The sequence below is a fragment of the Mastomys coucha genome, unplaced genomic scaffold, assembly GCF_008632895.1.
Source record: "Mastomys coucha isolate ucsf_1 unplaced genomic scaffold, UCSF_Mcou_1 pScaffold2, whole genome shotgun sequence".
NCBI classification, from domain to species: domain Eukaryota; kingdom Metazoa; phylum Chordata; class Mammalia; order Rodentia; family Muridae; genus Mastomys; species Mastomys coucha.
Window position 1 is genome coordinate 5,468,683 of NW_022196902.1, and position 25,123 is coordinate 5,493,805.

Sequence of the window (25,123 nt, forward strand, 5' to 3'; positions counted from 1 at the left end):
ACCAAAAAAAAAAAAAAAAAAAAAAAAAAAAAAAAGAAAGAAAGAAAGAAAGAAAAAAGAAAATGCACTACAAGGTGAGCAGAGTGGCCCACAGCTTTAATCCCAGCATTCATGAGGCAGAGGCAGGCAAGTTTGAGGCCAGTTGCTTATAGCCTAATTTTATGGAGGCATTTTAATCAATTGATGTTCCTGTCTCTTGGATGACCTCAGCTCAAGAACATGCCGTAAGAGAAAAACCAACCTCACTTAGGGGTGGTTCTATAGCCAGAGTCCGTTTTCTACTCAACACCATATTGGTCTTCTAACATCATATGGCCACAACTGCTGCATTCATCACAAGTCTTGACACCAAGAGTGTGAGCCTGTTTTATAAGTTTCCCCCTAAACTGGCTGGCCTGCTCCAGAGCCTTTCAATCTGCACATGTTTTTAGAGTCAGCTGGTTGACGCCTACTTGGCAAAGAAGAGTTCCAGCTATTTTTATTGGAATTAAATTGAAACCATAGAGAAATGTGGGTAGAGTTGACATCACAACACACTACCAAGTCTCTTAGGCCATGGAAATGGTAAGTCTTTCTACTAATTTTGGTCCTCTCGAATTCCTCGAAGGAGTACACCAGTTTTTCATTTTATACGTCTGCACCATATTTTGCCAACTCTATCCCCAGTGTTTAACGTTTTTCATGTTACTGTAAATGTTATTTTTTTTTTAATTTCGTGTTTAATTGCTTCTGCTTAGTCAACAGAAGTACAGAACATACTGAATTCATTCTAATTCCAGCAGCGTCCTAGTGTTGTCTGTGTTTCTTCCCCAGTGATTACAGTTTGTGATTCAGAGAGCTCTACTTCCACAGCACAATCTTCAGGTCAGATATTATATATGTGTGTATGCTATATGATTATACGTTGATCTTCATCTTATGGCACTGGGCACTGCTTCTATCATATTTAACAGAGGGGGCAGAAGGTATATTTTTGCCTTTTTTTCCCTCGAGCTTAGTAGGAAAGTGTTCGGTTTGTCACAATTGGTTGTGAATAGAAATAGAGATTTTCCAAAGATTGTTTTTATGGGAATAATTATCTATTTTCCCATTGCTGAGTGAGTGCCTGCTGTTTTTTAACATGTATAGTATTGTCAGTCATTTTTACTCTTTTGAGATAACCAAGTGCTTTTTAAATATTTTATTATTATAATAAATTGAATTTTTAATTTTTCCTTGTGTTTAGTTTAGGTTTAGTTTTGCTCTTATTTTAACTTTAAAGGAAAAACTTTATCATCAGATAAGCGGAGCCCCTGTAAGTTGGATGTTTCCCTTGTTATCCCCTTAGAATATTTTCCAATTCAACGTGCAATTTGTTCTTAGATTCACAAGCTATTTAGAAATCAGTTGCTATTTCCAAATACCTGGACATTTTCCAGATATATTTTTTTCATTAATTTCTAATTTAATTTTATTGTGGCCAGAAAGAAAATATAGTTGGTATGATTTCAATCCTTTCAAGACTCCTGAAGCCAACAGTACTTCCCTGAATATAGTTCTGTGTACTTGAAAGCAGTGTGTTCTCTCTCCTGTGTGTTCTCTCTGGCAGTTATCGGTGTCAGGGAGGTTAGATTGGCCGACACTGCTGCTTGGGTTTTCTGCAGCTCTACTGATTTTGCTGTGGGTCAGTCTATTAGTTATTCTGGTAGGAACGACAAAGTGTCTAATATCATGGAAGTGTTAATCTATCTCCTTCCAATTTAGCCGGTTTTGTCTCCCATTCTTGGGAGCACTAAGAACATGCATGTTGGTTTTAATGAATGTGTCTTTGAGTCATTGTCCCTGTTAACACTTGCCCTGAAGTTTGCTTTGCCTGATCTTAAGCAGAGATATGCTAGTTCTAGGATAATGGCTTACATCGTTCCCCATGCTTTTAGTTATTGTCCTTAAAATATGTTTCTTGTGAAAAGCACATTGTTGGCCCTTGCTTTATTACTTAGTCTGACAGTGTCTGTCTTTCATCTGGAGTAGTAGGCCATTTATATGCAATTGTTCAACCTGGGTCTTGTTATGTATCTCTCTTCCATTTTTTCTTTTTTCTTTTTATTGGATATTTTCTTTATTTACATTTCAAATGTTGTCCTCTTTCCTGGTCCCCCCGAAACTCCCTATCCCATCCCCCTCCCTCCTGCTTCTATGAGGATGTTCCTCTACCCACCCACCCATTCCAGCCTCCCTGCCCTGGCATTCCCCTACACTGGAGCATCAAGCCTTCACAGGACCAAGGGCCACTCCTCCCATTGAAGCCCAACAAGGCCTTCCTCTGCTACATATGCAGCTAGAGCCACACAAGTCCCTCCATGTGTTACTCTTTGGTTGGTGATTTAGTCCCTGGGAGCTCTGTGGGGTCTGGTTGGTTGATACTGTTTTTCCTTTTATGGGGTGGCAAACCCCTTCAGCTCCCTCAGTCCTTTCTCTAACTCCTCCATTGGGGACCCTGTGCTCAGTCTAATGGATGGCTGTGAGCATCCACTTCTGTATTAGTCAGGCACTGGCAGACCTCTCAGGAGACAGCTATATCAGGCTCCTGTCAGCAAGCACTTCTTGGCATCCACAATAGAATCTGGTTTGGTGACTGTATGTGGTAAGGATCCCCAGGTGGGACAGTCTGTGGATGGCCTTTTCCTGCTGCAGTCTCTGCTCTACACTTTGTCTCTGTACTTCTTCCCATGAGTATTTTGTCCCCCCCACCCCCTTTTTTTTTGTTTTTTTTCGAGACAGGGTTTCTCTGTGTAGTCCTGGCTGCCCTGGAACTCACTCTGCAGACCAGGCTGGCCTTGAACTCAGAAATCCGCCTGCCTCTGCCTCTCAAGTGCTGGGATTAAAGTTGTGTGCCACCACCACCTGGCTTGTTCCCCCTTCTAAGAAGGACTGAAGCATTTACACTTTGGTCTTCCTTCTTGAGCTTCATGTGGTTTGTGAATTGTATCTTGGGTATTGTGAGCTTTTGGGCTAATATCCACTTATCAGTGAGTGCTTACCACATGTGTTCTTTTGTGACTGGGTTACTTCACTCAGAATGATATTTTCTAGTTCCACCCATTTGCCTAAGAATTTCATGAATTCATTGTTTTTAATAGCTGAATAGTACTCCATTGTGTAAATGTACCACATTTTCTATATCCATTCCTCTGTTGAAGGACATCTGGGTTCTTTCCAGTTTTTGGCTACTATGAATAAGGCTGCTATGAACATAGTGGAGTATGTATCCTTGTTATATGTTGGAGCATCTTTTGGGTATATGCCCAGGAGTGGTATAGCTGGGTTCTCAGGTAATAATACTACGTCCAATTTTCTGAGGAACCGCCAGACTGACTTCCAGAGTGGTTGTACCAGCTTGGAATCCTACTAACAATGAAGGAGTGTTCCTCTTTCTCCACATCTTCACCATCATCTGTGGTCACCTGAGATTTTGATCTTAGCTATTCTGATACCTGACATAGTCTTATTAGGTGTGGTGGTTTGATTATGCTTGGCCCATGGGAAGTGGCACTATTAGGAGGTTTGGCCTTGTTGGAGTAAGTGTGGCATTATTGGAGGAAGTACATCACTATGGGGGTGGGCTTTGAGGTACAAGGCTGAAGCTCTGCCTAGTGTGGAAGAGTCTCTTCTCAGCTGCCTGCAGAAGACAGAGTCCCCTTTTGACTACCTTCATGTCAAGTTGTAGAACTCTCAGCTCCTTCTCCAGTACCGTATCTACCTGCACTGCACGCTGCCATGCTTCCCACCATGATGATAATGGATTGGATCTTCGAAACTACAAGCCAGCCTCAATTAAATGTTTTTATGTATAAAAGTTGGCTTGGTCATGGTATCTCTTCACAGCAATGGGAACCCTAAGACACTAGGTATGCCTCAATATTTAGAGATCCTGTAGCAACCTCCAATGTATTTTCACATGATATTATATCTATTCTTGTGTAAAAACCTGAAAAACATATCCATTCTCCTCACTCAGCTTTGTGTCATTATTTCCTACATTTTGCTTCACATGTCAAAATCCTACCAAGAACGCCATTATTTTGCTTGAAACAGTGGCATAAAAACACATTGGTGGTGCCATACTCAATAGAGACAAGATAAGAACATCTAGTTTTGCTTCCTATATTTAACAAGTATTGAAAGTACTAGACACAATTTATGCATACAAGAGAAATAAAAGACATACAAGCAGAGAGGAGAGAGTAACATTATCTGTTTACAGATGACATATATATAGAATGCTAATGATTCCACAGAAGCTGTGCTAAAGCTGATGAACAAATTCAGTGAAACTACAGTATACATACTCGGTATATTAAAACTAAGCTGTATTTTTGTATGCAAACAATGAAAAATGAATAAAGCTAAAAACATCCATTTTCTATACTTTCCAAAAGGATAAAAATGAATAAATTTAAATGAAAAAGCAAAAGATTTATACATAGAAAAATGGTAAAAGAAATGGAAGAAAAGATGGATAAATATAAAGCCATTTTTTTGGTGTGTGGGTCCATGTACTGGAAATCAATATTGTTAAAATGTTAACACTAATCAAAGTCATCCATGGTTTAGTAAATTCCCTGTTAAAATTCCAAAGTCATGTTCAAAAAGTTATTTGTTTATTTTTATGTGTGTGTGCACTTGCGTGTGTGTGTGTGTGTGTGTGTGTGTGTGTGTGTGTGTGTTGGCTTGAATAAGAATGGCCACTATAGACTCAGATATTTGAATGCATGGTTTCCTGTTGATGGAACTGTTTGGGAAGGATTAGGAGGTATGTTAGAGGAGGTGTGTCACTTAGGGGTGGGTTCTAAGGTTTCACAAGCTCTTGCCATTCTAAATTAGCTTTCTTTGCCTCATGGTTGTGTGTTAAGATGTAAGCTCTCAGCTATTACTCCTGTGCTATGCCTGCTTAATTACTATTGCCCTCTCCCTCCTGTCTTGATGGTCATGGACTCTAACTCTGAAACTGTAAACACCAATAAACCCTTTCTTCCTTAAACTGCCTTGGTCTTATTGCAGCAATGGAAAAGTAGCCAAGACAGCCTGCTTGTCTGTATGCGCAACATGTGAGTGCAGGAGACTGTGGAGGCTAGAAAAGGTATCTGGAATTGGAGTTAGAGAGGGTTGTGAGCCAACATGTAGGTGCTCAATACTGATCCTGGGTTCTCTGCAAGAACAATCAGTACTCTTATCTGATGAGCCATCTCTCCAGTCCCCAAAGTAACATTTTTGGAGAAATAGAAGAAACAAACAAACAGACAAAAAAAAAAAAAAATCCTAAAACTCATATGAGAGCTAAGCTGGTGTAAGGACAGATATAGATGAGTAGGGTAGAATAGAGAGATCAAACTCTCAAATGTGCATTTATTGGATTTATTTATTTGTGTGTGTGTGTGTGTGTGTGTGTGTGTATGGGGAAGCATGTGAGAGTCTCCCTCCACCATTTGAGTCCTAGAGATGGAAGTAAAATTGCCAAGCTTAGTGGCAAGCACCTTTACCCACTGAACCACGTTGTAGGCTCCTAAGGAATTAGTAAGATTACCGATACTGTTCGAGAAGAGAGGAATGGCCCTTTAAAGTATTTATTTATTTATTTTTGTTGTTGTTGTATATTCATTATACAAAGTGTTGCATTTCATGATAACATTTTTGGCCAATCATATATCAGTGGTTCTCAACCTTCCTAATGTGGTGACCCCCAACCATATAGTTATTTTTGTTCCTACTTCATAACTGTAATTTTGCTACTGTTTTGAATTGTAGTGCAGATTTCTGCTATGCTACCCCAAAGGGCCACGACACACAGGTTAAGAACTGCTGAGGTATATACGTCATGTGTGTTCCCCACCTTTACTTCTCAGTACCCTCATGGATGGTCTTTTCAACAAATGGAGCTCAGGAAACTGGCATGCAAAAGAGTAAGACTGAAGATTTACCTTGCATTCCACACACATGGTAACTCAAGCCAGAGCAATCACCTACAGATAAATCCTAGAACTTTAGATTAAGTAACAGAGAGCTTGGCAGTGTGGTGCACACCAGTCGCCTCAGCGTGTGGGAGGTGAAGGTGGCAGGAACTTCCGGTCATCCTTGACCATACAGGAAGGCTGAGGTCTGTCTGAGCTACGTGAGGCCCGTTCCACCAAACCAAAGATTCCTCAGGGGTAAGTGTTGGCATTACATTTGGCAGTGATATTTTGGGCTTTCACATGAAAAAAAAAATACAGACAACAAAAGAAAAAGTAATTCAAAATTTAAAGCATTGTGTTTTAACTAAAGGGCATTATCAATACAATCCAATTTTACAACAGGTAAAAAATATTTGCCAATTTCACATTTGACAACTAAAACTAAGCCTCTAATCCTAACCTCCAATTTATAGAAATATGTGACAATTAAACATTAATCTGGCTAAATAAGCAGTCAAATGCAGAACAAACAGAAAACATCCTAAAAGTTAAATGGTTGGGCAAAGGTACAGCAGAAAGCTGGAAAATGTCTGAAAAGACAGTGGAAAGCAATGTTTGAATCCTGACTAGATTCTGGAATCTGGCTGGGTTGGGATTTAGGCAGAGCCTTAAAAAACATGCCTCAAGTAACGTGGAAAACATTAGTCTGTGTTTCGTTTAAAAGTTGAATTACTGATACAGTCAAGGATAAAGAATTGCTATCTAAAACTTCACTTCTAAAGACCTCTCCCAGGGTCATCAAGAAGGGTTCAATGAGTAAACGTGCCTTCCACCAAGCCTGGTGACCTGTTGCTGGTTTGATCTCCAGGACCCACAAGGGTAGAGAGAAAAGAAATGACTTCTAGAAGTTGTCCTCTGATCTTCATGTGTGTGTGAGTGTGTGTGTGTGTGTGTGTGTGTGTGTGTGTGTGTGTTAATATAAACCAATATAACACACACAGAGACAGACAGAAACAAAGAGACAGAGAGTCAGAGACAGAGATAGAGACACAAAGAGAAGCAGAGGGACAGAGGCAGAGATAGCACAGACAGACAGACACAGAGAGGCAATACTGCCAACAGTTCTCAGACTTCAGAAAGCATGTAAATACTTATTGTTCTAGTCTTTCCTCTTTCTTATAGATCTGGAACTTTCCAAACACTAAGCTGTGAAAAGCACTTTAACTGTACAACTTAGAATGCTTTGTTTTGTGAGATTAGCACTCACGATCAAGGATCTGTAGGTTGCTGGCCTTCAGAACCAGTGTAGAACTGTGTACAATTTTGTTCCTCAGCCACGGTGTGAATGATGTGCCTTTTAGGTGTGTACTGACCCTATCCCTGTGGGATGATGTCTCTGTGGACTGTAAGAAAGAGGTAAAGTGTGCTGAATAGAGCCGGGCAGTGGTGGCACACGCCTTTAATCCCAGCACTTGGGAGGCAGAGGCAGGCGGATTTCTGAGTTCGAGGCCAGCCTGGTCTACAGAGTGAGTTCCAGGACAGCCAGGGCCTCACAGAGAAACCCTGTCTTGAAAAACCAAAAAAAAAAAAAAAAAGTGTGCTGTATAGATTTACTTGCCTAATGGAGAGACTTACCTCGAGTTCACTGTTCCTGCCATTCACTGTCATTGTTACTAAAAGTCAGAAAGCAACCCAAATGACCACACACCTGGGTTGGCCGTTGGAGGGGGTGGAGGTGGGAGGGGCCGGCCCTCTTTAATGGCTAGAGTGCATTGTTTGGCCGATCGGATCGTATTGATGAAATCCTCATGCTGCTGTCTCCAGTTAGATTTCCTCTCAGGCTGAACCTGTAAAAAACAAAACCAAAGCAGCATCTGCTGCCCTTGACTTCATCTGGATCAATGGTGGTTTTGTTGCTGTTGTTTTCGAATAACTAGGTTTTGAATTTATAGCAAGTGGGAATGTGTAATTTGTAAAGAAAAACAAGTTTCCCCCAGAGAAATGTTTTTAAAAATTTAGAAACTGCAGTGACAATATCTGCAAGTTACAACAACGACAAAAACCACCAAACAACAGAGAAATAACGAGACCATAAAACTTCAGAGAAAGACAGATGCAAGGTTAAAGGTGGCCTTCTTAAACTTTTGTTTGAAAATTACATTTTTTATTGATTTATTTTTGTGTGTGGCTATGTCTAAACCTCAGCACATGTGGAAGATCAGAAGACAACCTTCAGGGGTCAGTTCTTTCTATCCACCTTGTGGTTCCCTGTGGACTCAGGATAGCAAGTAGCCTGCTGGTCCCAGCGGTAACTTTCTTACTAGTTTGGGTGCACACTTACAATCTCACTGCTGAGGAAGTTGAGGCAGGAGGATGATAAACTTCAAGCTAGTTGGGCTCTGTAGTCAGCTCATGGCCAATTTTAGCTATCTAGTGAAACCTTATCTCAGAGAGGGGAAAAAATAACTTACTTCCCAGGCCCCTTTCTAGACCGAAAGGCATTCTAATGAAAATGTAAACAGGATTCTTTTCACTACATCTGGAAAGTATCTTCCATTTATTTGGAAATCTAAGTAAGATTATATAGAAAACACTAAAGGTGGATTATATTGAAATGCTGTTATACTGCCTTATCAAGCAAAAATGAAAACAGCGAGCCAAGAAACCAGCTTAAATGTACTTCCTATAACGAGAAGTAAAGAAATTGTTGGCATACCTTGGGCTGAGGAGATTTAGTCACAGTGGGAATGTCAGTTCCCTGTAATCTCTGCTTTAAGGAGTTGAAGGGTTTGCGTTTTTTGTTGAATATTTTTTTACATATCGGTTCATGCCTTTCCTGGATAAGAAAGTAGGGATTTGATTTGAAAAATGTACTCTCAGCAAGTTTTAATGGCTACATACTTGGCCCCCAGGGCACTGACTATGTACAGAATCTAGTCTATTCTCTGACTCTAGACCACAGTGGAGCAAATTGGTCAGCTCCCCCAGGCCATGTCAGACAGCTCAATGCTGTCTTTAGAGAAAGACAAAAGGTGCTTTACAGGTCTCTGTATTTGTGGAACGTTCCAGAGGTGAGCTCTAACCTGGCATCAGTGCTGGAGATCTCTTTTTTGGAACTAGGGAAGCACAGGGAGAAGCATTGTGAGTACAAGGCAGCCTGGGATTCATAAAGAGACCCTGTCTCAAATAGATGAGTTCTCCCTGGGAGGACTCTGGTCAGCAGTGGTGTACCCTGCCCAAGGACTGAGACACTAGGCCCCTTTCTTCTCATTTTCTTCTGCTGACTGCCTATGGATGGAAAAGTTTTGCGTCCTCTTTTTTTTTTTTTTTTTTTTTTTTTTTTTTTTTTGTGACAACCACAGGATCAAAGCAATAGGGATAACTGCTCATGAAATGGTACCTCTGAAGCCAAGACAGAAGGGATCTTTTCTGTTTATAATGGGACTACTTCAGGCATTCTGTTACAGGCAGAAAGTTAACACACTAGCTAAAGAGTTTTACTTTAAATTTGATTTTACACCTCAAACTCCAATATGTAGGCTATCTGCTTTTTACTCCAGTCAGTAGTCTTTTAAATACTCAACATTTCTAACAGGAAAAAAAAAAAAAAGAAGAAAAGAAACATACATAGAGGTCTGCCTGGTATCCCCTTCATAACGTTATGGTATGGTCCTTTGAGTAAGCAATGTCTCTCATAGACTAATGGATTTGAATACTTGATCCTCATTTGGGGGCATTGTGTGAGGATGCCAAGGAAACTTTAGGAGGTGGGGCCTTGCAGAAAGTTTATTACCAAGACTGGTCCGTTTCCTGTTCATTTAGTCTGCTTCCTCTGTGTTGATAAAATGTGATTACCAGCTTCCTGCTCCTATTGCTGTGCCTTCCCTACCATACCATGTCTTCTTGGCTGCGTTGGGCTCTATCTGTCTGGAACCATAAGCCAAAGCAAGCCCTTTCTTCCTTAGACTGCTTTAGGTCAGAGTGTTTCAATTCAGCACATGGACAGAAGGCACACTAACACAGTGGCTGGTTGTGCCTTTAGGACATAATATATACACCTTTGCCCTCTTTCATAGTAGCTACCATTTGCAAAGTTGCTTTGTTTCAATCCCCCCAAATGCAGGGTCTAGCAAAATCTGTGTTCCTGCAAGTCATCCCTGTTAAACGAGAAAGGTTATCAGATCTCCCGATCAAGTGCTCTGTACAGCCTATAGACAGGCTTAAGACTGAGTCTCTGGAGTATGCAAAGTAGACTTGACATTTGCTGATCCCTATCCAAAGGCTCCGCCTAGGTCTCAAGGTCTCTTAGGGTTGCAGCTCCTAGCTAGCAAAGGTACCAGTGTGCTGGAAGATACTGATGAACACTGGACTGCGGGGTAGCTCCAGCAGCTCCAACGCTTAGTTTATCTGGAGGATCAGCTTATTTCCAAATTTCCCAGGAAAACAATACTCACAACCTCATTTTGGAGGTCCCTTATCTTTTAAACCCTAAATCCTGCAACTTCCATATACTGTTCCCGTGATCTAAAACAGCCAAATGATCACGTTATCATCTTAAGAGTTTCTTTTTAAAAATTCATCTTTCTTGGTCACTTCTTTACAATATTAGGGTGTACCATCTGTTTGAACCCCCTCCCACCCGTCATGTTTGAAATAATCCAAATTTTCATTTGACTTTAAAGCCTGGGAACTTGACACGCAGTTAGTCTGTATCTGGAAAATTAGATCCTGGAGCAGGCCTGTATCCATGCGTTATTTGTACAAATGGTATAAAACCTCCTTGAAATCAGAGTTCCGTGTACGTGGCGAGGCAGAAAACAGCAAGGTTACAGGACTTGTCAGAATTCGTGACAAATTTGCAGCTATGAGCCAAGTTTCCAGATGCCTGAAATTCAATGCTCATTCCTCTCGACCAGCTAATTTCCCTGGTGTTTTGGCCTTGAAATTTGAATTTTTGATGCTTAAAGAAAAGGCGGAAGAGCCAAAATCTCTCAAGGGATAATTGTCTGTGCCAAGCCCATTCCATCTGGCGTGCTTTCAGGGAGACCGTGGTTAATAGGGTCACTTTTGAACGTGGCATTATCAGCCTGCCTCAGTGTCCTCCCCAGCCTGGCAAGCCATAGGCTACAGACCTCCCCTCCCAACCCCCTCCACATCTGTCTTTAATCTTGGCACCATTGCCTCCTCACTGACTTGACAGTTCATTTAACTCCAACGAAACACATCTACGAAACGTCTTTATGTTTACCAGAACATCTGTTGCAAAGCGTCTCCCACAGACTTCACAGGGAAATAACTTCTGATTGCCATCTGCAGGAGATTCAAGAGCACATTATGTTAAGTTTCACGGAACTGCTTGGCTGAGGAGAGCCAAGGGACTGCAGGTGACCCGAGTGGCCTGACAGCCTCACAGTTGTCTGTCCCCACCACCTGCTTCCTTCTCCTCCTTCTGCAATCCCACAAATTCTCTTTTCCTAATATAAGCATCTCACCTAACCCAACAAGTAAATGGCACAAACTCCAGCAAGCAGAGTGTAATTCTTTGCTTTAGTAGGTAAATGAGGTGCTGAGAGCATTAGCCATAAGGACAGAGTTAATATATTAGCATACAGTCACAAGTTAACTGATGGAACTGTCTTTGGGATTCTGCTTAGGCTGAAGATAGGCTGTGAGTGATGTCTCAAGAAAAGCTGGTCCATGTCTTCTCTAGACAAAGGAAAGCGCTCTGGGATTGGAGAGGTGGCTCAGCGGGTGTTGTTGCTTGCTGTGCAAGTATGAGCACCTGAGTGTGGATTCCCAGCACTTAGATAGATGCTGGCGTGGTGGTCTCCATAGGCATGCAACTCCAGCACTGGAGAGGGGTTAGAGAGGCAGATTCTGGGCTCTCACGGACAAGCTAGCCTAGCCAATCAGTGAGATCCAGCATCAAGTGAGAGAGCCTGTCTCAAAATATAACATGAAGAACAATTAAGAAAGATCCTTGACATCAACTTCTGTCCTCCTCACCACACTTGCATGCGCAAGTGTGTGTATGCAAACACACACACACACACACAGGCATACATGCAATCACATACTTTAAAAATAAGGAATAATTAAGTACTGCTTGAAGATACAAGTCAAACAAAAAGTTGAATTTCTACCACAGGACTAAAAGTCTTGCAAGCAATAATGAAATATACTGAAAAGAACTCATACATGGGTCCAGAATAGAAAAATGGCAGCAAATGGGAAGATGTGTTTCTAAGTTACAAGACAAATTATTTTAAAAGAAGTTAGGGAAAACCAAAACATTATGAACAGCTAAGATTTCCCATTTTAGTACTTCTTTCTGCTTGGTGGGAATTTGTATATATATATATGTAAAGATTTATTCATTCTTTTTCAGTTTTAAGCCTAGGGGTTTCATACTGGAATGAAAATATGACTTTTACTCCACAAACAAAGGGAGCCACCAGAGACATGTAGGTTCTCAAGGGACTCTGTACGGAGCTATGGAGGACGCACATGACATACTTGACAATGGACAGGGGTCTGTTAATGGGAGGGAGTCTTAAACAAGGAAGGATGAAATGTACTGCAGACTCTCCAGTGTGACGAGAGTTTTGCAGGGTTAGGGTGGGGAAGAGAACATGAATGTTTGGGGATAATGTAAAGATTACAGGCAAGAAGCCTGAGGAGACTGTGGGGCTGTGGCTAGAACTAGGGAGTCGGAAAAAATCCATCTTAGGAAGAAAAATGACCCCACTCTTGGAAATCCTGAGTTCAACAGAGTTGTCCAGCCAGCAGATCGAAATGCGGGAGGCCAGGGTGAGGGAGGCAGATGTAGGTTTTGGGGAATGAGGTAAAGCAGGACACCGCCAGGGAAGAAGTCGTGGAAAAAGCAGTGGAGAGAGGATTCTTAGGGAAACTTCCGCTTAAGGCCAAGAAAATGATGGTGATAAGCCAGGAGAAGCAGAGCGCAGGGCCATGGAAGCCAGCAGGGGAACCAAGTGAAAAAAAGGGAGGACTGCTTAACAGGAAGCAGATGGCAGACTGTTCAGATGTTGTTGATTTAAACGATTTCTTCACAGGTTTGTTAATTGGTGTTGTGTTCTCAGCATAGGTCATTCTACCTCAGCCCACAGAAATACTCTCCCTCCTGTCCTCTTGGCTGTTAGCAAAACCGTGTTTTAAAAAATAAGATTTTCACCATCACTTCTTGTTAATAAATACTATTTGATTTTTAAAACTGTCATTTTTTCTCCCACAGTACTGGAGGTAATGGTTTTATTCACGTTAGAATCATATTGACTTGGTTCTCTCTCTTCCTCTTGATGTCTTTTTGAGATAATTTCATGGGCTCGTCACTGTCACCTTGTAAGACACGGCTGGTGTCACTTCAACAGGGAAAATGGAGGCTGAAAGGTAAGTGACTTCTCTCAGTCCACAGATTACAAGTGGTAGCCCTGAGATTTGAACCAAGTCTCTGCCTCTCTAAGAACTAAGGCAAAGTTTCAACTGTAGGCTTATGGTGTCCCAGCTAATTCTGCAAACTGCCAGAAGACCAAAGATCTTCAGTTTAAATAAGTGAGTTTTAATGAATTCAAGGAATTTAAAATAACAGATACGATCCAATTAAAAAAACTTGGATATGGAGGGGCCACTCCACTCTGAACTACATTCATGCTAGAAGAGTGTCTATGAAGAATGAAGAGATTATCTGCTTTAACAACTGAATCACACACAGAGGGCTAGGTCTATCGTGTCAGCTACTCGGTACAGACTCAAACATAAGATTCGACTGCTATAACCTTAAAAGAACACTTTAAAACAAGCAAAACACCCTTCACTGGGTAAAAGGTATAAGAAGTGTACCTATTCCTCGAATATCACCTAGCAACAGAAGGGAATACCATTGATTCATGTAATAGCCTGAAAGGATCTCAATGCTCAATGAAATAAAGCCAAGTTACAGCTACATGATTCCATTTGTAGAGCATCCGAAATGTCAGAGATGGAAAACACTAGATTCTCAAGCTGAAGGAATGGTTGGTGGGTGAGGAAGTTGGATATGATATGGCAGAAGGGGAACAACTCCCTTTGTGTGGAGGACAGAGCTGAAGCCACTCTCTACTGACGACCCTAACGGGTTTGGAGGTTGTAGTAGAATGGCTCAAACCAGAAACTCGGAGGAAAGTGGGTTAAGGGTGCAAGGGATTTCTTGGCTATACTCCGACTTTTTGCAAAACTGTGTATTTTGATAAAAGGAAACATTTAAAAAATAGAAGAGAGCAAGTAGTGGTCTGTGACCCACACCTGAGACTGCATGGTTTTGAAAACCCAGTGTTAATGGGGACTCCCCCATAGTCATTTACTTGAATCTATTGTTGTTTTCACACATCTGCAGTTGTACACTTGTGAGGACACATGACCTGGAAAGCAATACTACGTGGTGGCCCTTCACAGATATGGGTTGCTGGCTGACGAATGAGATTTAACTTAATATACCTATTAAAAATAACATACGAAGCTGGGTGCAAGGCTCATGTTTGTAACGTCCACACTTAGGAGGCAGAAGGACCGTCTTGAGTCCAACTTTAAGTTGGACTACAGAAACTCAAAAGAGCATATGCAGCCGAGTGTGGTGGTACACACCTTTAACCCCAGCACTGAAGACAGAGGGAAGAGTTCGGGGTTTCCAGGACAGCCAAAGATACACAGAGAAATCCTGTCTAAAAAATAACACTAAACCAAAAACACCCACAAACAAACCAAAACAACAAACAACATCCCGCCCTCTACCCAAAACCCTGAAACCAACTGACCAACCAAAAAGATTTGTGAATAATATGTAGGTTTATGTGTGCCTCTAGTTGTTCCAAGAGGAGGAAGCTGTGTTTAATGGTATTTATTTACTTACAAAAAGAAACACACAGTAACTACATCTGAATGGTAAGAATAAAAGTGATAAACATTTGTCAGGTTCCTGCGTTTTCTTTTCTCCTTTGCTTCTTTCTGTCTTTACAAACATACTATCACTATTTTAAAAATCAGAGCCACTTCAGGCTAGTGCCTTAGTTCTGCAGTGACACAGAGGTGGAGCTAGGTCTTGGTGAGCTCAGATACAGAAATACAAGCCAAGCACACAGCTTGTAAGCAGGAATCCTCAAATGCCCAGTGAGGTCTTCCAGGAGTCACTCAGCGCCTTGCTCGCTGACATCTGCACACAGGTGCACACACACTGGAAGCTGAAGTCACACCAAGGGCCTGTTTAGGTTATCTCTAAGACATCTCAACAAGAAGTTGCAAATGCTGCCTTCACACAGTCACAGAGGTAGGTTTACATGTGCCTCTAGTTGTTCAAAGAGGAGGAAGCTGTGTTTAGCGGTATCATATAAATAAATGGTTTAAAGGAAAAGGGCTATGGTTTAGTGTAATGGGCTGAGCAGTTTAGAAACGAGTAGGGGGAAAGACAAATTTGGAATCAATCCAGAGGCCACTTGCTTTTGTGTTCTGTTATTTGCACAACAAGCATGTGTCTCCATATTACAGATTTCATCACAAGTTTCACAACTTCCAAAGCACTGGAATCTTCATCTTCTGCCCTCTAACGGAGGTCAAACAGGCACATTAAGGCAAATCCCTGTCAACACATAAAAACACAAACAACGCTGACTATGTGGACAGGGGTTGGGGATCAGAGCTGTTCTCAATTGATGGGAGGCCATGACATCACAATGCAGTCTGTGGATACTACCATAGCTATACAGTGCACCTAGATAGCATGTACAAATGGGACCAGCAGTGAAGACGTACACACTTACAATACTACCAAAGTATCTAATGAGAAGACTTTGAAATCAATTCAGGAGAATGCTCAAACAAGACTAAAACGCAGTAGGCAGAGCCAGTGACATGGCTCAGCAAGTAAAAGTGCTTCCTTGGGGCTGGAGAGATGGCTCAATGGTTCAGAATATTGAATGCTCTTCCAGAAGACCCAGGTTCAATTCCCAGCACCCACATGGCAGCTCACAAGTGTCTTGTAACTCCAGTTCCAGGGATTCTAATACCCTCATACAGGCATACATGCAGGCAAAACTCTAATGTACATAAATACAAATAAATAGTTTACTATAAAAGATCTATGACCTGAGTTCAATTCCCAAAACCCACATAAAGGCAGGAGAGAATCAATTCTACAAAGCTGTCCATTGACTTCCACATGCACTGTGGCATGTGCACCTATGCATCCAACAGTGATAAAAATTTCATGATGCCAATTTGGGATCCTTTCTCCTTGTGAACCTCTACGGCTCTATCACTGTACAACCTCAAGTTTAAGCCATCCTTTTCTGAAATGTCTTAGCATGGACTCATCCATATATATGTAAGACTATTTACCAAATTCCAGCTGCTAACCCAGGCAGGAGGGTGAAATGGGAAAGCAAAAATTTTGCCCTCCAACTTTTCTCTAGTCAGAGCAGCCTGAGGAACCAGTTGTCTTGTATGTCAGTGCTGCAGGGACCCAACTCAGGGGAGGAGGAAGAGCTAGGGAGGTGGGCATGCTTTTTAGACATATACTCTGAAGAATGTAAGGTGACAAATGAGCCGACCTTGAGGAGGTCTAGCTGAAGATTTTAGGAGGACAGGGAATACCCAGATCCTGCTCGGAGGTGTTGCTTGGCACACTGACAGCATCAGCACAAGTCTGTTTTCAACCAATGACTTCTTGAAGGCAAAATCCCTCCTATCTCCATGAGTGCCTATTGTTCAGCACAGACCTGATGTGTTTCCAACACTGTTTCAAGAGGACTGAAAACTGAGTATTTGATGTGTGTGGTTTCAGATCTGGTTGTGTGTAGGGTAAACAAAACATTAGGAAACAGATTCAGATCACTACAAAACTTCTCCACAATAGAATTGTGATCTTTAGGTTAAATTAACCAGCCTCTATAGCAGTAAGTTTCTAAAGACTTGGGGCTCAGCTGCATTCTAGATGAGTTTGACTAGGACCAGGGCATGGTGACATAGTGTGCCCAGGACTCTCGATGCTTTAGAGACTCTTCTGTTGAGACAGTCAACATGATAAATGACCCATCCATTTAGGACTTATATTCTCAGTATTCATATAAAACTGCAACTAACTCTGCCTCTGCAGGTTGGCATTACAAGACACTCAGATTCTTACACTTCCTTAATGACAAACTCTATGTAGATTTTTTAAAGTTGTTAAGTGTTTACAGAATAAGCTATTACTGCTCAAAACTCTAAAAGAAGTACAAAAGTCTAGATTTAAATGAATAAAACTTAGAACAAGATGACACCTATCAGCTTTGGACAAGAAATACTAAACAGGTGGTGACACTTCTAAATCGAGGCATCAAGTGTAGCTCACCTGCCACAAGCAGCTGTGCCTCAGTCATTCCATCCCTCACTCTGACCAACAGAGTCCACACTGGTCAGGGGCAAATGAGCAAAGGCCAGTTAGAAGTCACAGTTTACCAAATAATGAATATTATGATGGAGTCATTGCCTAGACCTTGAATCAGTCTCTAGATGTGAAAACAAGAACATCTCATCAAAACCTGGAAACTCTGGAGTGTGTATTTTAATAAACAGTGGATGGTTCCAAACATTAGACAGTGTTGGAAAGAACAACTTTCTAGGTTACAGTGAAGTAAGTCTTCTTGATTGCTCCAGTTCTGCTGTTTCTAAACCCCAAAGGGAGAAGTCCATCTGCTCTCAGGGCAGGAAATCCCAACTATGACAACTGCAGAGCTCATCTCCTGTCCTTTTGAAAGGGTTGTTTTGTGTACACGGGAAAATCAGCTTCTTGCCTGTGGAATCTTGTCAGGAACACTCTTCTCACCACTGAGAATAAACTCAGCATTTCAAAACTGAGCTTAACCAGATCACTTCTCTACACACGGCACATTAAACCATGTAATTCCCAGGAAGGCGTGGAGAGCTTTCAAAGAAATATCTGAGAACATCTGCAAACAACAACTCTGACAACCATACAAATAAATGAGCACACCGATTCCGCTCATGTTAGGAAGACATTTCCCTTTCAGTTATCCAAACATTTGACTTCCATGAAGTCATTTATTTCAGGGGAAATATAAGCGTGTAATATTAAACTTACAGCATTATAGTATTTACAAGTTAGCTGACAAGAGAACCTTGCTTGTATGAAAATACAAATAGTCTTTGCATATAAAAACGATGGGGGCAAGCACACCCCTCTTCAGATCCTGGTTAAGTATGGAGCATAAGGAGATCACTGACATGGAAATGTAACTCCTATAAACGTCCCACACTACAGTTTTAGACCTTCAATGTTTTTCTTTAAGTTCAGTAGCTCCTTTTCTTGCCTTCTCTTCTCCAGTTTGAATGCTAGCTTGTTAGCTTTCTTTTCAACTCTTCGTTCCTATACAAGAGGATCCTCAGGTTACTCACATGTTTATATGGAGAGACTATACACACACACACACACACACACACACACACACACACACACACACACACACCCTCCACTACACCCTCCCAATAGCTCTCTGCAAGGCCCTCCTGAGGGTGACTTACCTTCCGCTCCTCTTTTATGGCCTGCTTTCTGGCTCTTTTATCCTCTTTGCTCTCATTTTTGGAGCGGGGCTGGGTGGACACCTTGGGTAGGTCACTGCCATTGATCATCTGCATCCGTTCAACTTGCTTTGCCGTGAGGCCTTTCTGAGGTAAGACATTGAGAGGTATTCCCGTCTTAGAAGACAGCTGGATTTGTTTGGGCTGAAACAAAGATAGCAAAGAAACAAAAATAACTAGAGTTATTTCCCCCTCCTGTTCAATCAGCTCACTACTGACACACAGTTGGTGCCACAAAGGGATAGTTACTGTAAAGAAAGGGCATTAGCAATAAACTTGTATTTGTCTGTCTATGTCTATGTGAGTGGATGCCATAGGAAGGGGTGTCATGGAGGCCAGAAGAAGGCGGCACATCCTTGCCAGCTGGAGTTAACCACAGATATGTGCACTGTGAACCAACCTGGGTCCCCTGAAAGAGCAGGAAGTGACCTTAACTCTCACCCACCTCTTCAGCCCTGAAAATGGCAGCTCCAGGGTATCAATACTTACCTTTGGTTCATATTTGATGAGCTGTGGGTGGTTGTATAAATTGGAATATGTACCTTGAAAAGGAAGACTAGATGTCACTTCAGTACTGTAAGTTCATCAAAGAACCTATACTTCACTCTATGCTCCCACTCTTAGTGTCTTCATAGTAAAATCACATTTAGAGCCTCTCTGAAAACCATTTTGAAATAATTTATAACTCACTAACAGGAGCAATCATATTCTAAGTCTTTCTCTCTCACAAATTGTCTCAAAGTTTAACTTCTACTAAAACATATCTACTTTCCCACAATCACTTTAAATTACTTTCATACTTTTGGCAGCTGAGTGGACAATAAGATACTTACTGCAAATAGATTCACAATCCCACTTCTCTTTGGCTTCCTCAAGAACTACAGTAATGGTCTCTTCCTTTTCAGACTCATCAAGCTCATTTGTTGGCAGATCTTGATCCTCAAAAGGCTCAAGAGTATTCAATTTTACACAACTGTTTTGGTACATTTTAGAAAATGAAACAGGATAAAGAAAACATTAAATTCCACGTCAGTCAAACAGCTACAGAGACAACAGTAATTTTAATTCCTAGTCCTGTGCCTGCCGTGTTCCCTCCATGCCTCCATACCTAGGCTGCTGCACCCTCCCAGGGGTTCTGGACATTCGCTCTGCTGATAGGCACAACAAATCTAGCTGCATCTGTACAAGGTTACGCATTACACAAGATGGCAGATTCCCTAAGACGAAAAGCAGCTGCTCATCTATCTCTCTAAAGTATGTGCAGAATTCTCTTAGAGCTTATGGCCCCTTTTGTGCTGTGGAAGCTGCCTGCTGCAGTGTTTCATGGAACAAGACTTGTTAGCAGATTTTAATACCTCATCAGCTTCTCTCAGATAAGAGCCCTTTTGATGCAGATGCTGACTGAGCAAATACTTCACTGGTAAGCTCTGGTAATCAACTGAAGAAAAGCTTATCTACTAGCCATAACTGTTCACTTCTTGGAACACCCATCACTTCAGAGAAAAGAAGAAACCAGACATTTTTAAGTTATGATTCTTCAGCCTGAGGCTAGAAGCATCATGTTCCTTTCCAACTCCAGCATCTCTTCATATTTTATTTCCCACCACAATCTCAGTTTCTGTACCATGATCTTCAGTCAACTAGTGATGGACTTTGACTATGTGGACCCTTCTCCAGCAGCCATTGAAAGTAGGAAAACCAAGCAGCTAAGGGAGAACAATTGTCATACTTCTCTGCCTTCTCCTTGTAGTAGTCATTCAAAACCTCCTGCAGCCGATTGCTGTCGACTTGAATGGTACCTTCCAGTTCCGCATTATCCAGAGCTCCAATTTCAACATCATCATACTGTTCATAAAACTTGAAAGCAAACAGCAAAAAAGATGCTGTAAAAAACACGCAGTATTTCAGTACTACTAAAAGCTCGCAACTACCATTAATGTATTAGCAGAGAGGAACCACTGACAATGGCATGAGCACTTATTTTTGTGTGTATGAGTGTGTGAATATATGTACATGTACCAGTATGTTCAGAGACCAGAAAACAGCATGGACTCTTAACCTGAACTACCTTTCCAGCCCCAAAGAAGACATATTTTCAGAGATTCACAAATAGTCTGAAAACAAACTTCTACTTAATATGAAAATAAAAGTGCTTATTTTACTCAGATCATAACAGAGATCTTTGCCTCAAATACCTTAAAGATAACATCACATCCCACAGTGATGTAGACTAAACTGCTGCTGTGGAACAAAGCCTAATTAATGTATAATTATCATACTTGTTCAGATGACATTCATTATTCAAATGCTGCTAACTGTTATGGTTTATCAGAATACCTGTGTCTCCTGATGAGTACACATGCTTAATAGCTGGCCTCTTGATATGAAAGAGGGAAATTAACACTTTTGTGATAGTGTAGCAAACCAAGAACTCATATCTCATGCGCCTTGAAGGAAAGCATTCTCTCATTTATTCACTATGGACTGAAAAGCTTCACGTCCTACTACTACATGTCAGACACTACTACTTAAGGACTTTGGATATACACTTGAGAATCTCTGCCCCTAGAGAAATCATGTCCTAACCCAATACAGACTTATATAATTATAGATAATATACATAAATAAGCACATTAGAGATGGTGCCAGAAGGTAGTAAGAGCTACAGGACAGAATGGATGAGAAGATTCTGCGTGAATAATCCACCAACCAGGAGCTGGCCTGCCATAGAAGAGTCAAATCTGGTATACTTCAACTTTTAAAAGTACCTCACACTCTACTTTGTTTTTAGTATTAATTATACCTGAAGAACTAAAAAAAAAAAAAAGTAAATGCAATTTTGTTTATGCTAAGCCAGCCAACTCTTAGGAAAATTTTCAGATTATGGTCAGATGCAAAAATCAGAACACCAAACCTTAGATGTCAGGACGTTAGACTCTTGGGACCAGACCAGGGTGTAGCTTTGATCTATGTTAATGTGATATGCAGTTTCTAATCGTGAAAGGTTTAACTTTGGCTCCACCATCTCTCTTGCATGGGGAGAAAGTGCTCAGACACATTTCTCAGGGGCCTCACCTTCTCAAACCTCTCATCGTGTAGAGTAAGCTGTTCATTTCTCCTCATGACTGAGGAAGTCATGGAGTACTCTGTGAAACGGCTTTTGGTTTCCTCTTCCCAAAACAGATGTTTTTTCATGGCTTCCTGAGGTGAGCCGGGGGCAGATATGTCACCTCCATCTGACAGAAGGCCAGCAGAGCTACAGGCATCACTCCCTTCCTCATCGTCCATGTCTTCCCACTCATTGCCATCGTCTCCCTCAGACTCCCTAAAGCCAACAGATCGTAAGTCACCTGTCAAGAGAACTTAAAAAAACCCAACAACACACAGCAATTTTACATAAACCTGGGAGCCACTTCTGGAAGGCTCCAGAGGGAATGGGACTCAAGCTGGAGCTAGACTAGCCTGGCATGCTGGGAAAAGCCATCAGCCACCAGGATTCTGGGATCTCAGCTCCACTGACTGATAGTATGTTCAAATCTAACTATTTTCTGCACTCGTACAGGTGTCCTGGACTACGTGTTCTCAAAACTGTCTTCCAACTAGAACATGGTTAAACAACCCCCCCCACATACATATCCATCCCGTCTCCTCCTGTCGGCTTGTTGGCCTGAAGAATGAAGTCATCTTCAAGGAGGTTTTCTGGGTCATCAAAGTCAAAATCATCATCAAGAGCTGCCACGATGTCCGGATCAAAATCCAGTCGAGGTCCTAAAAGGAAAAGAGAAACCGAGCAAAACGTGTATCTTTAATTCCAGCATCCAGGAGTTCAAGGTCAACCTCAGCCTCGCTGTGAGTAGGACACCCGCCTGGGCTACACTGCTATAAAGAAAACAAAATAGAAGGTCCAAGATCTGTATCCCTCTAGGGGCAAGAAAGCCACTCCATTTACTGTATATAATCACATCTAATTAAATACTGCAAAGAAGAGAAGGATTTAAAAATTAAGTCTAGTTTAGGAAGATAGAATAATAAAAAAAACATCCTTCTTCAATGTTTCCTAGTAAAACACTTCCGTTATGAATCTACACTATTAAACTGTCTTTTTAGCAGAACTCCTAAATTTTCACCTGCAGAAAGAATCCACGTTTCAACTTCATTTAAATATTTGGTGACTTTTTACATGTTTACCAATTCAGACTATAAAGGTTAATAAATCCCAGCTGGTTTCTTTAGCTATATAACTCTACTCAAGAAAATGTTTCAAAAAACTTTCCTTTGACACAGCTGCCGATGAGGTCTGCTATGCCACCCTGCCTACTTGCCCAGCAGCATGCTCTATTCATCCTTCCAGTTCTATCTGGTTCGCTCCAGTGTATACAGTGCCTGCTATTTACCTTCTCTTGGTTTTGGATGTAGTCAGTCTTCGGTCTGGAACATCTTTTTCCCAGCCCCCTCTCCCTCCTCCTTCCACCTGCCTTCTACTTCAGAAAGCAACTGGGTTCAGGGGAGTAGAACGTTTGCATGCTCAAAGCCGTGGTCCCACTCAGAGACCTTCCTGAGCAACCATAAAGCCAACAAATCAACTTTGCTGTTCTCTTGAAAGCTTTGCCCAGCTTCCCAAGGCCAGGTCTGGTGCCATGTATTCTCCTATGCCACAACTCTAATATTCCATTTAGTATCTGCCCAACAGACAACAATTCTCTCAGGCCAGGGACTATGTTTTACTCTGGTTTAACCGAAGACTCTACACTGACCACTCTAGAATAAATTAATGAAACACCATTACAAGGGCAAGTGCTGGCTAATTTGGGAAAAAAAAACTAAAAACTGCCTCCGTGGACTGTTGTTTTAAACTATTACAATGGTGGTACTGTAAGTTTTCTTTAAAGAAGCCTCAGTTTATCTTGAGTGAATCACAAAATAGATTTCTTCCAAATACATACTATTGTTCAAAATTATAAGGAATAGTGATAACCACTGTTATCTTCATAAGAGAGCACACGAACTTCCCTTTCTAGATTTCCATTCTTCTCCAAACAAGACCTATAAAGACCTAAGAATCTGATGCATAATACCAAACACTGCTGGCCACACTCACTTCCTCTTCCTGTTCTACTATCTGAATTCTAGACTTATCTCAATTGTTTCAACTCTTCATTGTGGATGGAAAAATCCTGTATTGCTGTGTTTCTTTTTACATAACACAAATTTCCTGAAATGAAAACTTAAAGTGAAATTCTTTCTTTTTGGCTGTGAGCCTTAGCCTTTATCAGATGAGCTACCTCTGAACCACAGCCACAATCATGACCAGCACAGGAAGCTATACCCAAGAACATAGTAACAGTACCTGTATTTTAGGGTAACCAATTAGATGTACGACACACTTAAACAGGAGGCTACTGTAAACCTAGCCAACTGTCTATAGTAGGTGAGGTCATGGACCCTAGGAGAACCTACCTCTGCCACATTCCAAAATCAGTGTCATTCCCAACTGGATTCCAAATACCTATTCTTATATCCACACACAGGTGTGGCGCCCACCCTTCATTAAAGAAGCCTCTTGTTGCAGTAAACAAAGGCTCAACAAAGAAAGCCACAATTGGTCTAAATGCAGAAACAACTGATTGTAGTAGCCAGACCCAACTAGGAGAGCTAACACCACCCCCCCCCCCCCCCCCCACACACATACACTTAGGGCTAAAAAGCATCAAAAAAAGGGGCTGGGAAGATTTTAAGAGCCCAAGGTAGTATTTTCTATACAACAGGAGCTGCACCCAAGGAATCCTAACCATATTGTCACCTAAATAAGACCCATACAGGAGAAAGCCACACTCCCAGGTGATTTAACAAGCCCAGGATCCCAGGATACCAGAATCACAGGATCACAGAGACAGCTTGACTCTGAGGAGTTCTGACACAACCAGGATCACAGGAAGGACAGGCTCCAGTCAGATTTAGTAAGGGCAGGTAGCACTAGAGTTAACCAGATGGCGGGGTGGGGGCAAGAGTAAGAAAATAAACAACACAAACCAAGTGTAGTGGCTATTCCTGGTTGTCAACTTGACTGTATCTGAAATGAACTGCAATCCAGAATTGGAGGGCTCACCTGGCTCTAATCTGGAGGCTGAGAGATAACAAGTTTCTGACCTGAATCTTGGCATGGAGATCTTGAGGTGTAGTGGCTACAAATCCCAGAGGATTGAGATAGAAAGATCTATGAGTTCAATCAGGGTCACCTGGGGTTAAGGGTGTGGTAACGCCTTTAACCTGGGCCACACCTTTTGCTGGAGACCTATATAAGGAAGAAGGAAAGCTCGCTTTTTTTTCTTCAATTGCTTGCCTTGTGGTACTGAGCAACTGCTGGATCATCGGACTTCTATTCATAGCTGCTGCCGACCATTGCTGGAATGGATTGTTGGGAGCTGGACCACAGACTGTAAGTCTGCAATAAATTCCTTACTACATCGAGACTATCATAACTTCTGCGACTCTAAAGAATCTTGACTAATACAAAATTGGTACCAGGAGTGGGGTATTCCTGTGACAACCTGACCATGTTTTGGGGAGGA

At 41.6% G+C, this 25,123-nt stretch overlaps 2 protein-coding genes across 4 annotated transcripts in view; both read right to left on the reverse strand.

The window, feature by feature from the left end:
• Zc2hc1b (zinc finger C2HC-type containing 1B) overlaps positions 1-17,424 on the reverse strand; it is a 56,225-nt gene extending 38,801 nt beyond the window's left edge. For both annotated transcript variants that reach the window (XM_031380430.1, XM_031380429.1), the window contains exons 1-4: positions 17,308-17,424; positions 11,179-11,240; positions 8,647-8,766; positions 7,639-7,777 (exon numbers count right to left, since the gene is read on the reverse strand). In XM_031380430.1, the coding sequence (XP_031236290.1) occupies positions 7,639-7,777; positions 8,647-8,766; positions 11,179-11,240; positions 17,308-17,335 (349 nt within the window). In that variant the 5' untranslated portion in view covers positions 17,336-17,424. The remainder of the gene's footprint in view (positions 1-7,638; positions 7,778-8,646; positions 8,767-11,178; positions 11,241-17,307) is intronic.
• Positions 17,425-17,963: 539 nt separating this feature from the next.
• Positions 17,964-25,123, reverse strand: part of Ltv1 (LTV1 ribosome biogenesis factor) — a 19,738-nt gene continuing 12,578 nt past the window's right edge. For both annotated transcript variants that reach the window (XM_031380428.1, XM_031380426.1), the window contains exons 5-11: positions 22,187-22,322; positions 21,630-21,879; positions 20,284-20,411; positions 19,388-19,527; positions 19,044-19,096; positions 18,498-18,698; positions 17,964-18,342 (exon numbers count right to left, since the gene is read on the reverse strand). In XM_031380428.1, the coding sequence (XP_031236288.1) occupies positions 18,232-18,342; positions 18,498-18,698; positions 19,044-19,096; positions 19,388-19,527; positions 20,284-20,411; positions 21,630-21,879; positions 22,187-22,322 (1,019 nt within the window). In that variant the 3' untranslated portion in view covers positions 17,964-18,231. The remainder of the gene's footprint in view (positions 18,343-18,497; positions 18,699-19,043; positions 19,097-19,387; positions 19,528-20,283; positions 20,412-21,629; positions 21,880-22,186; positions 22,323-25,123) is intronic.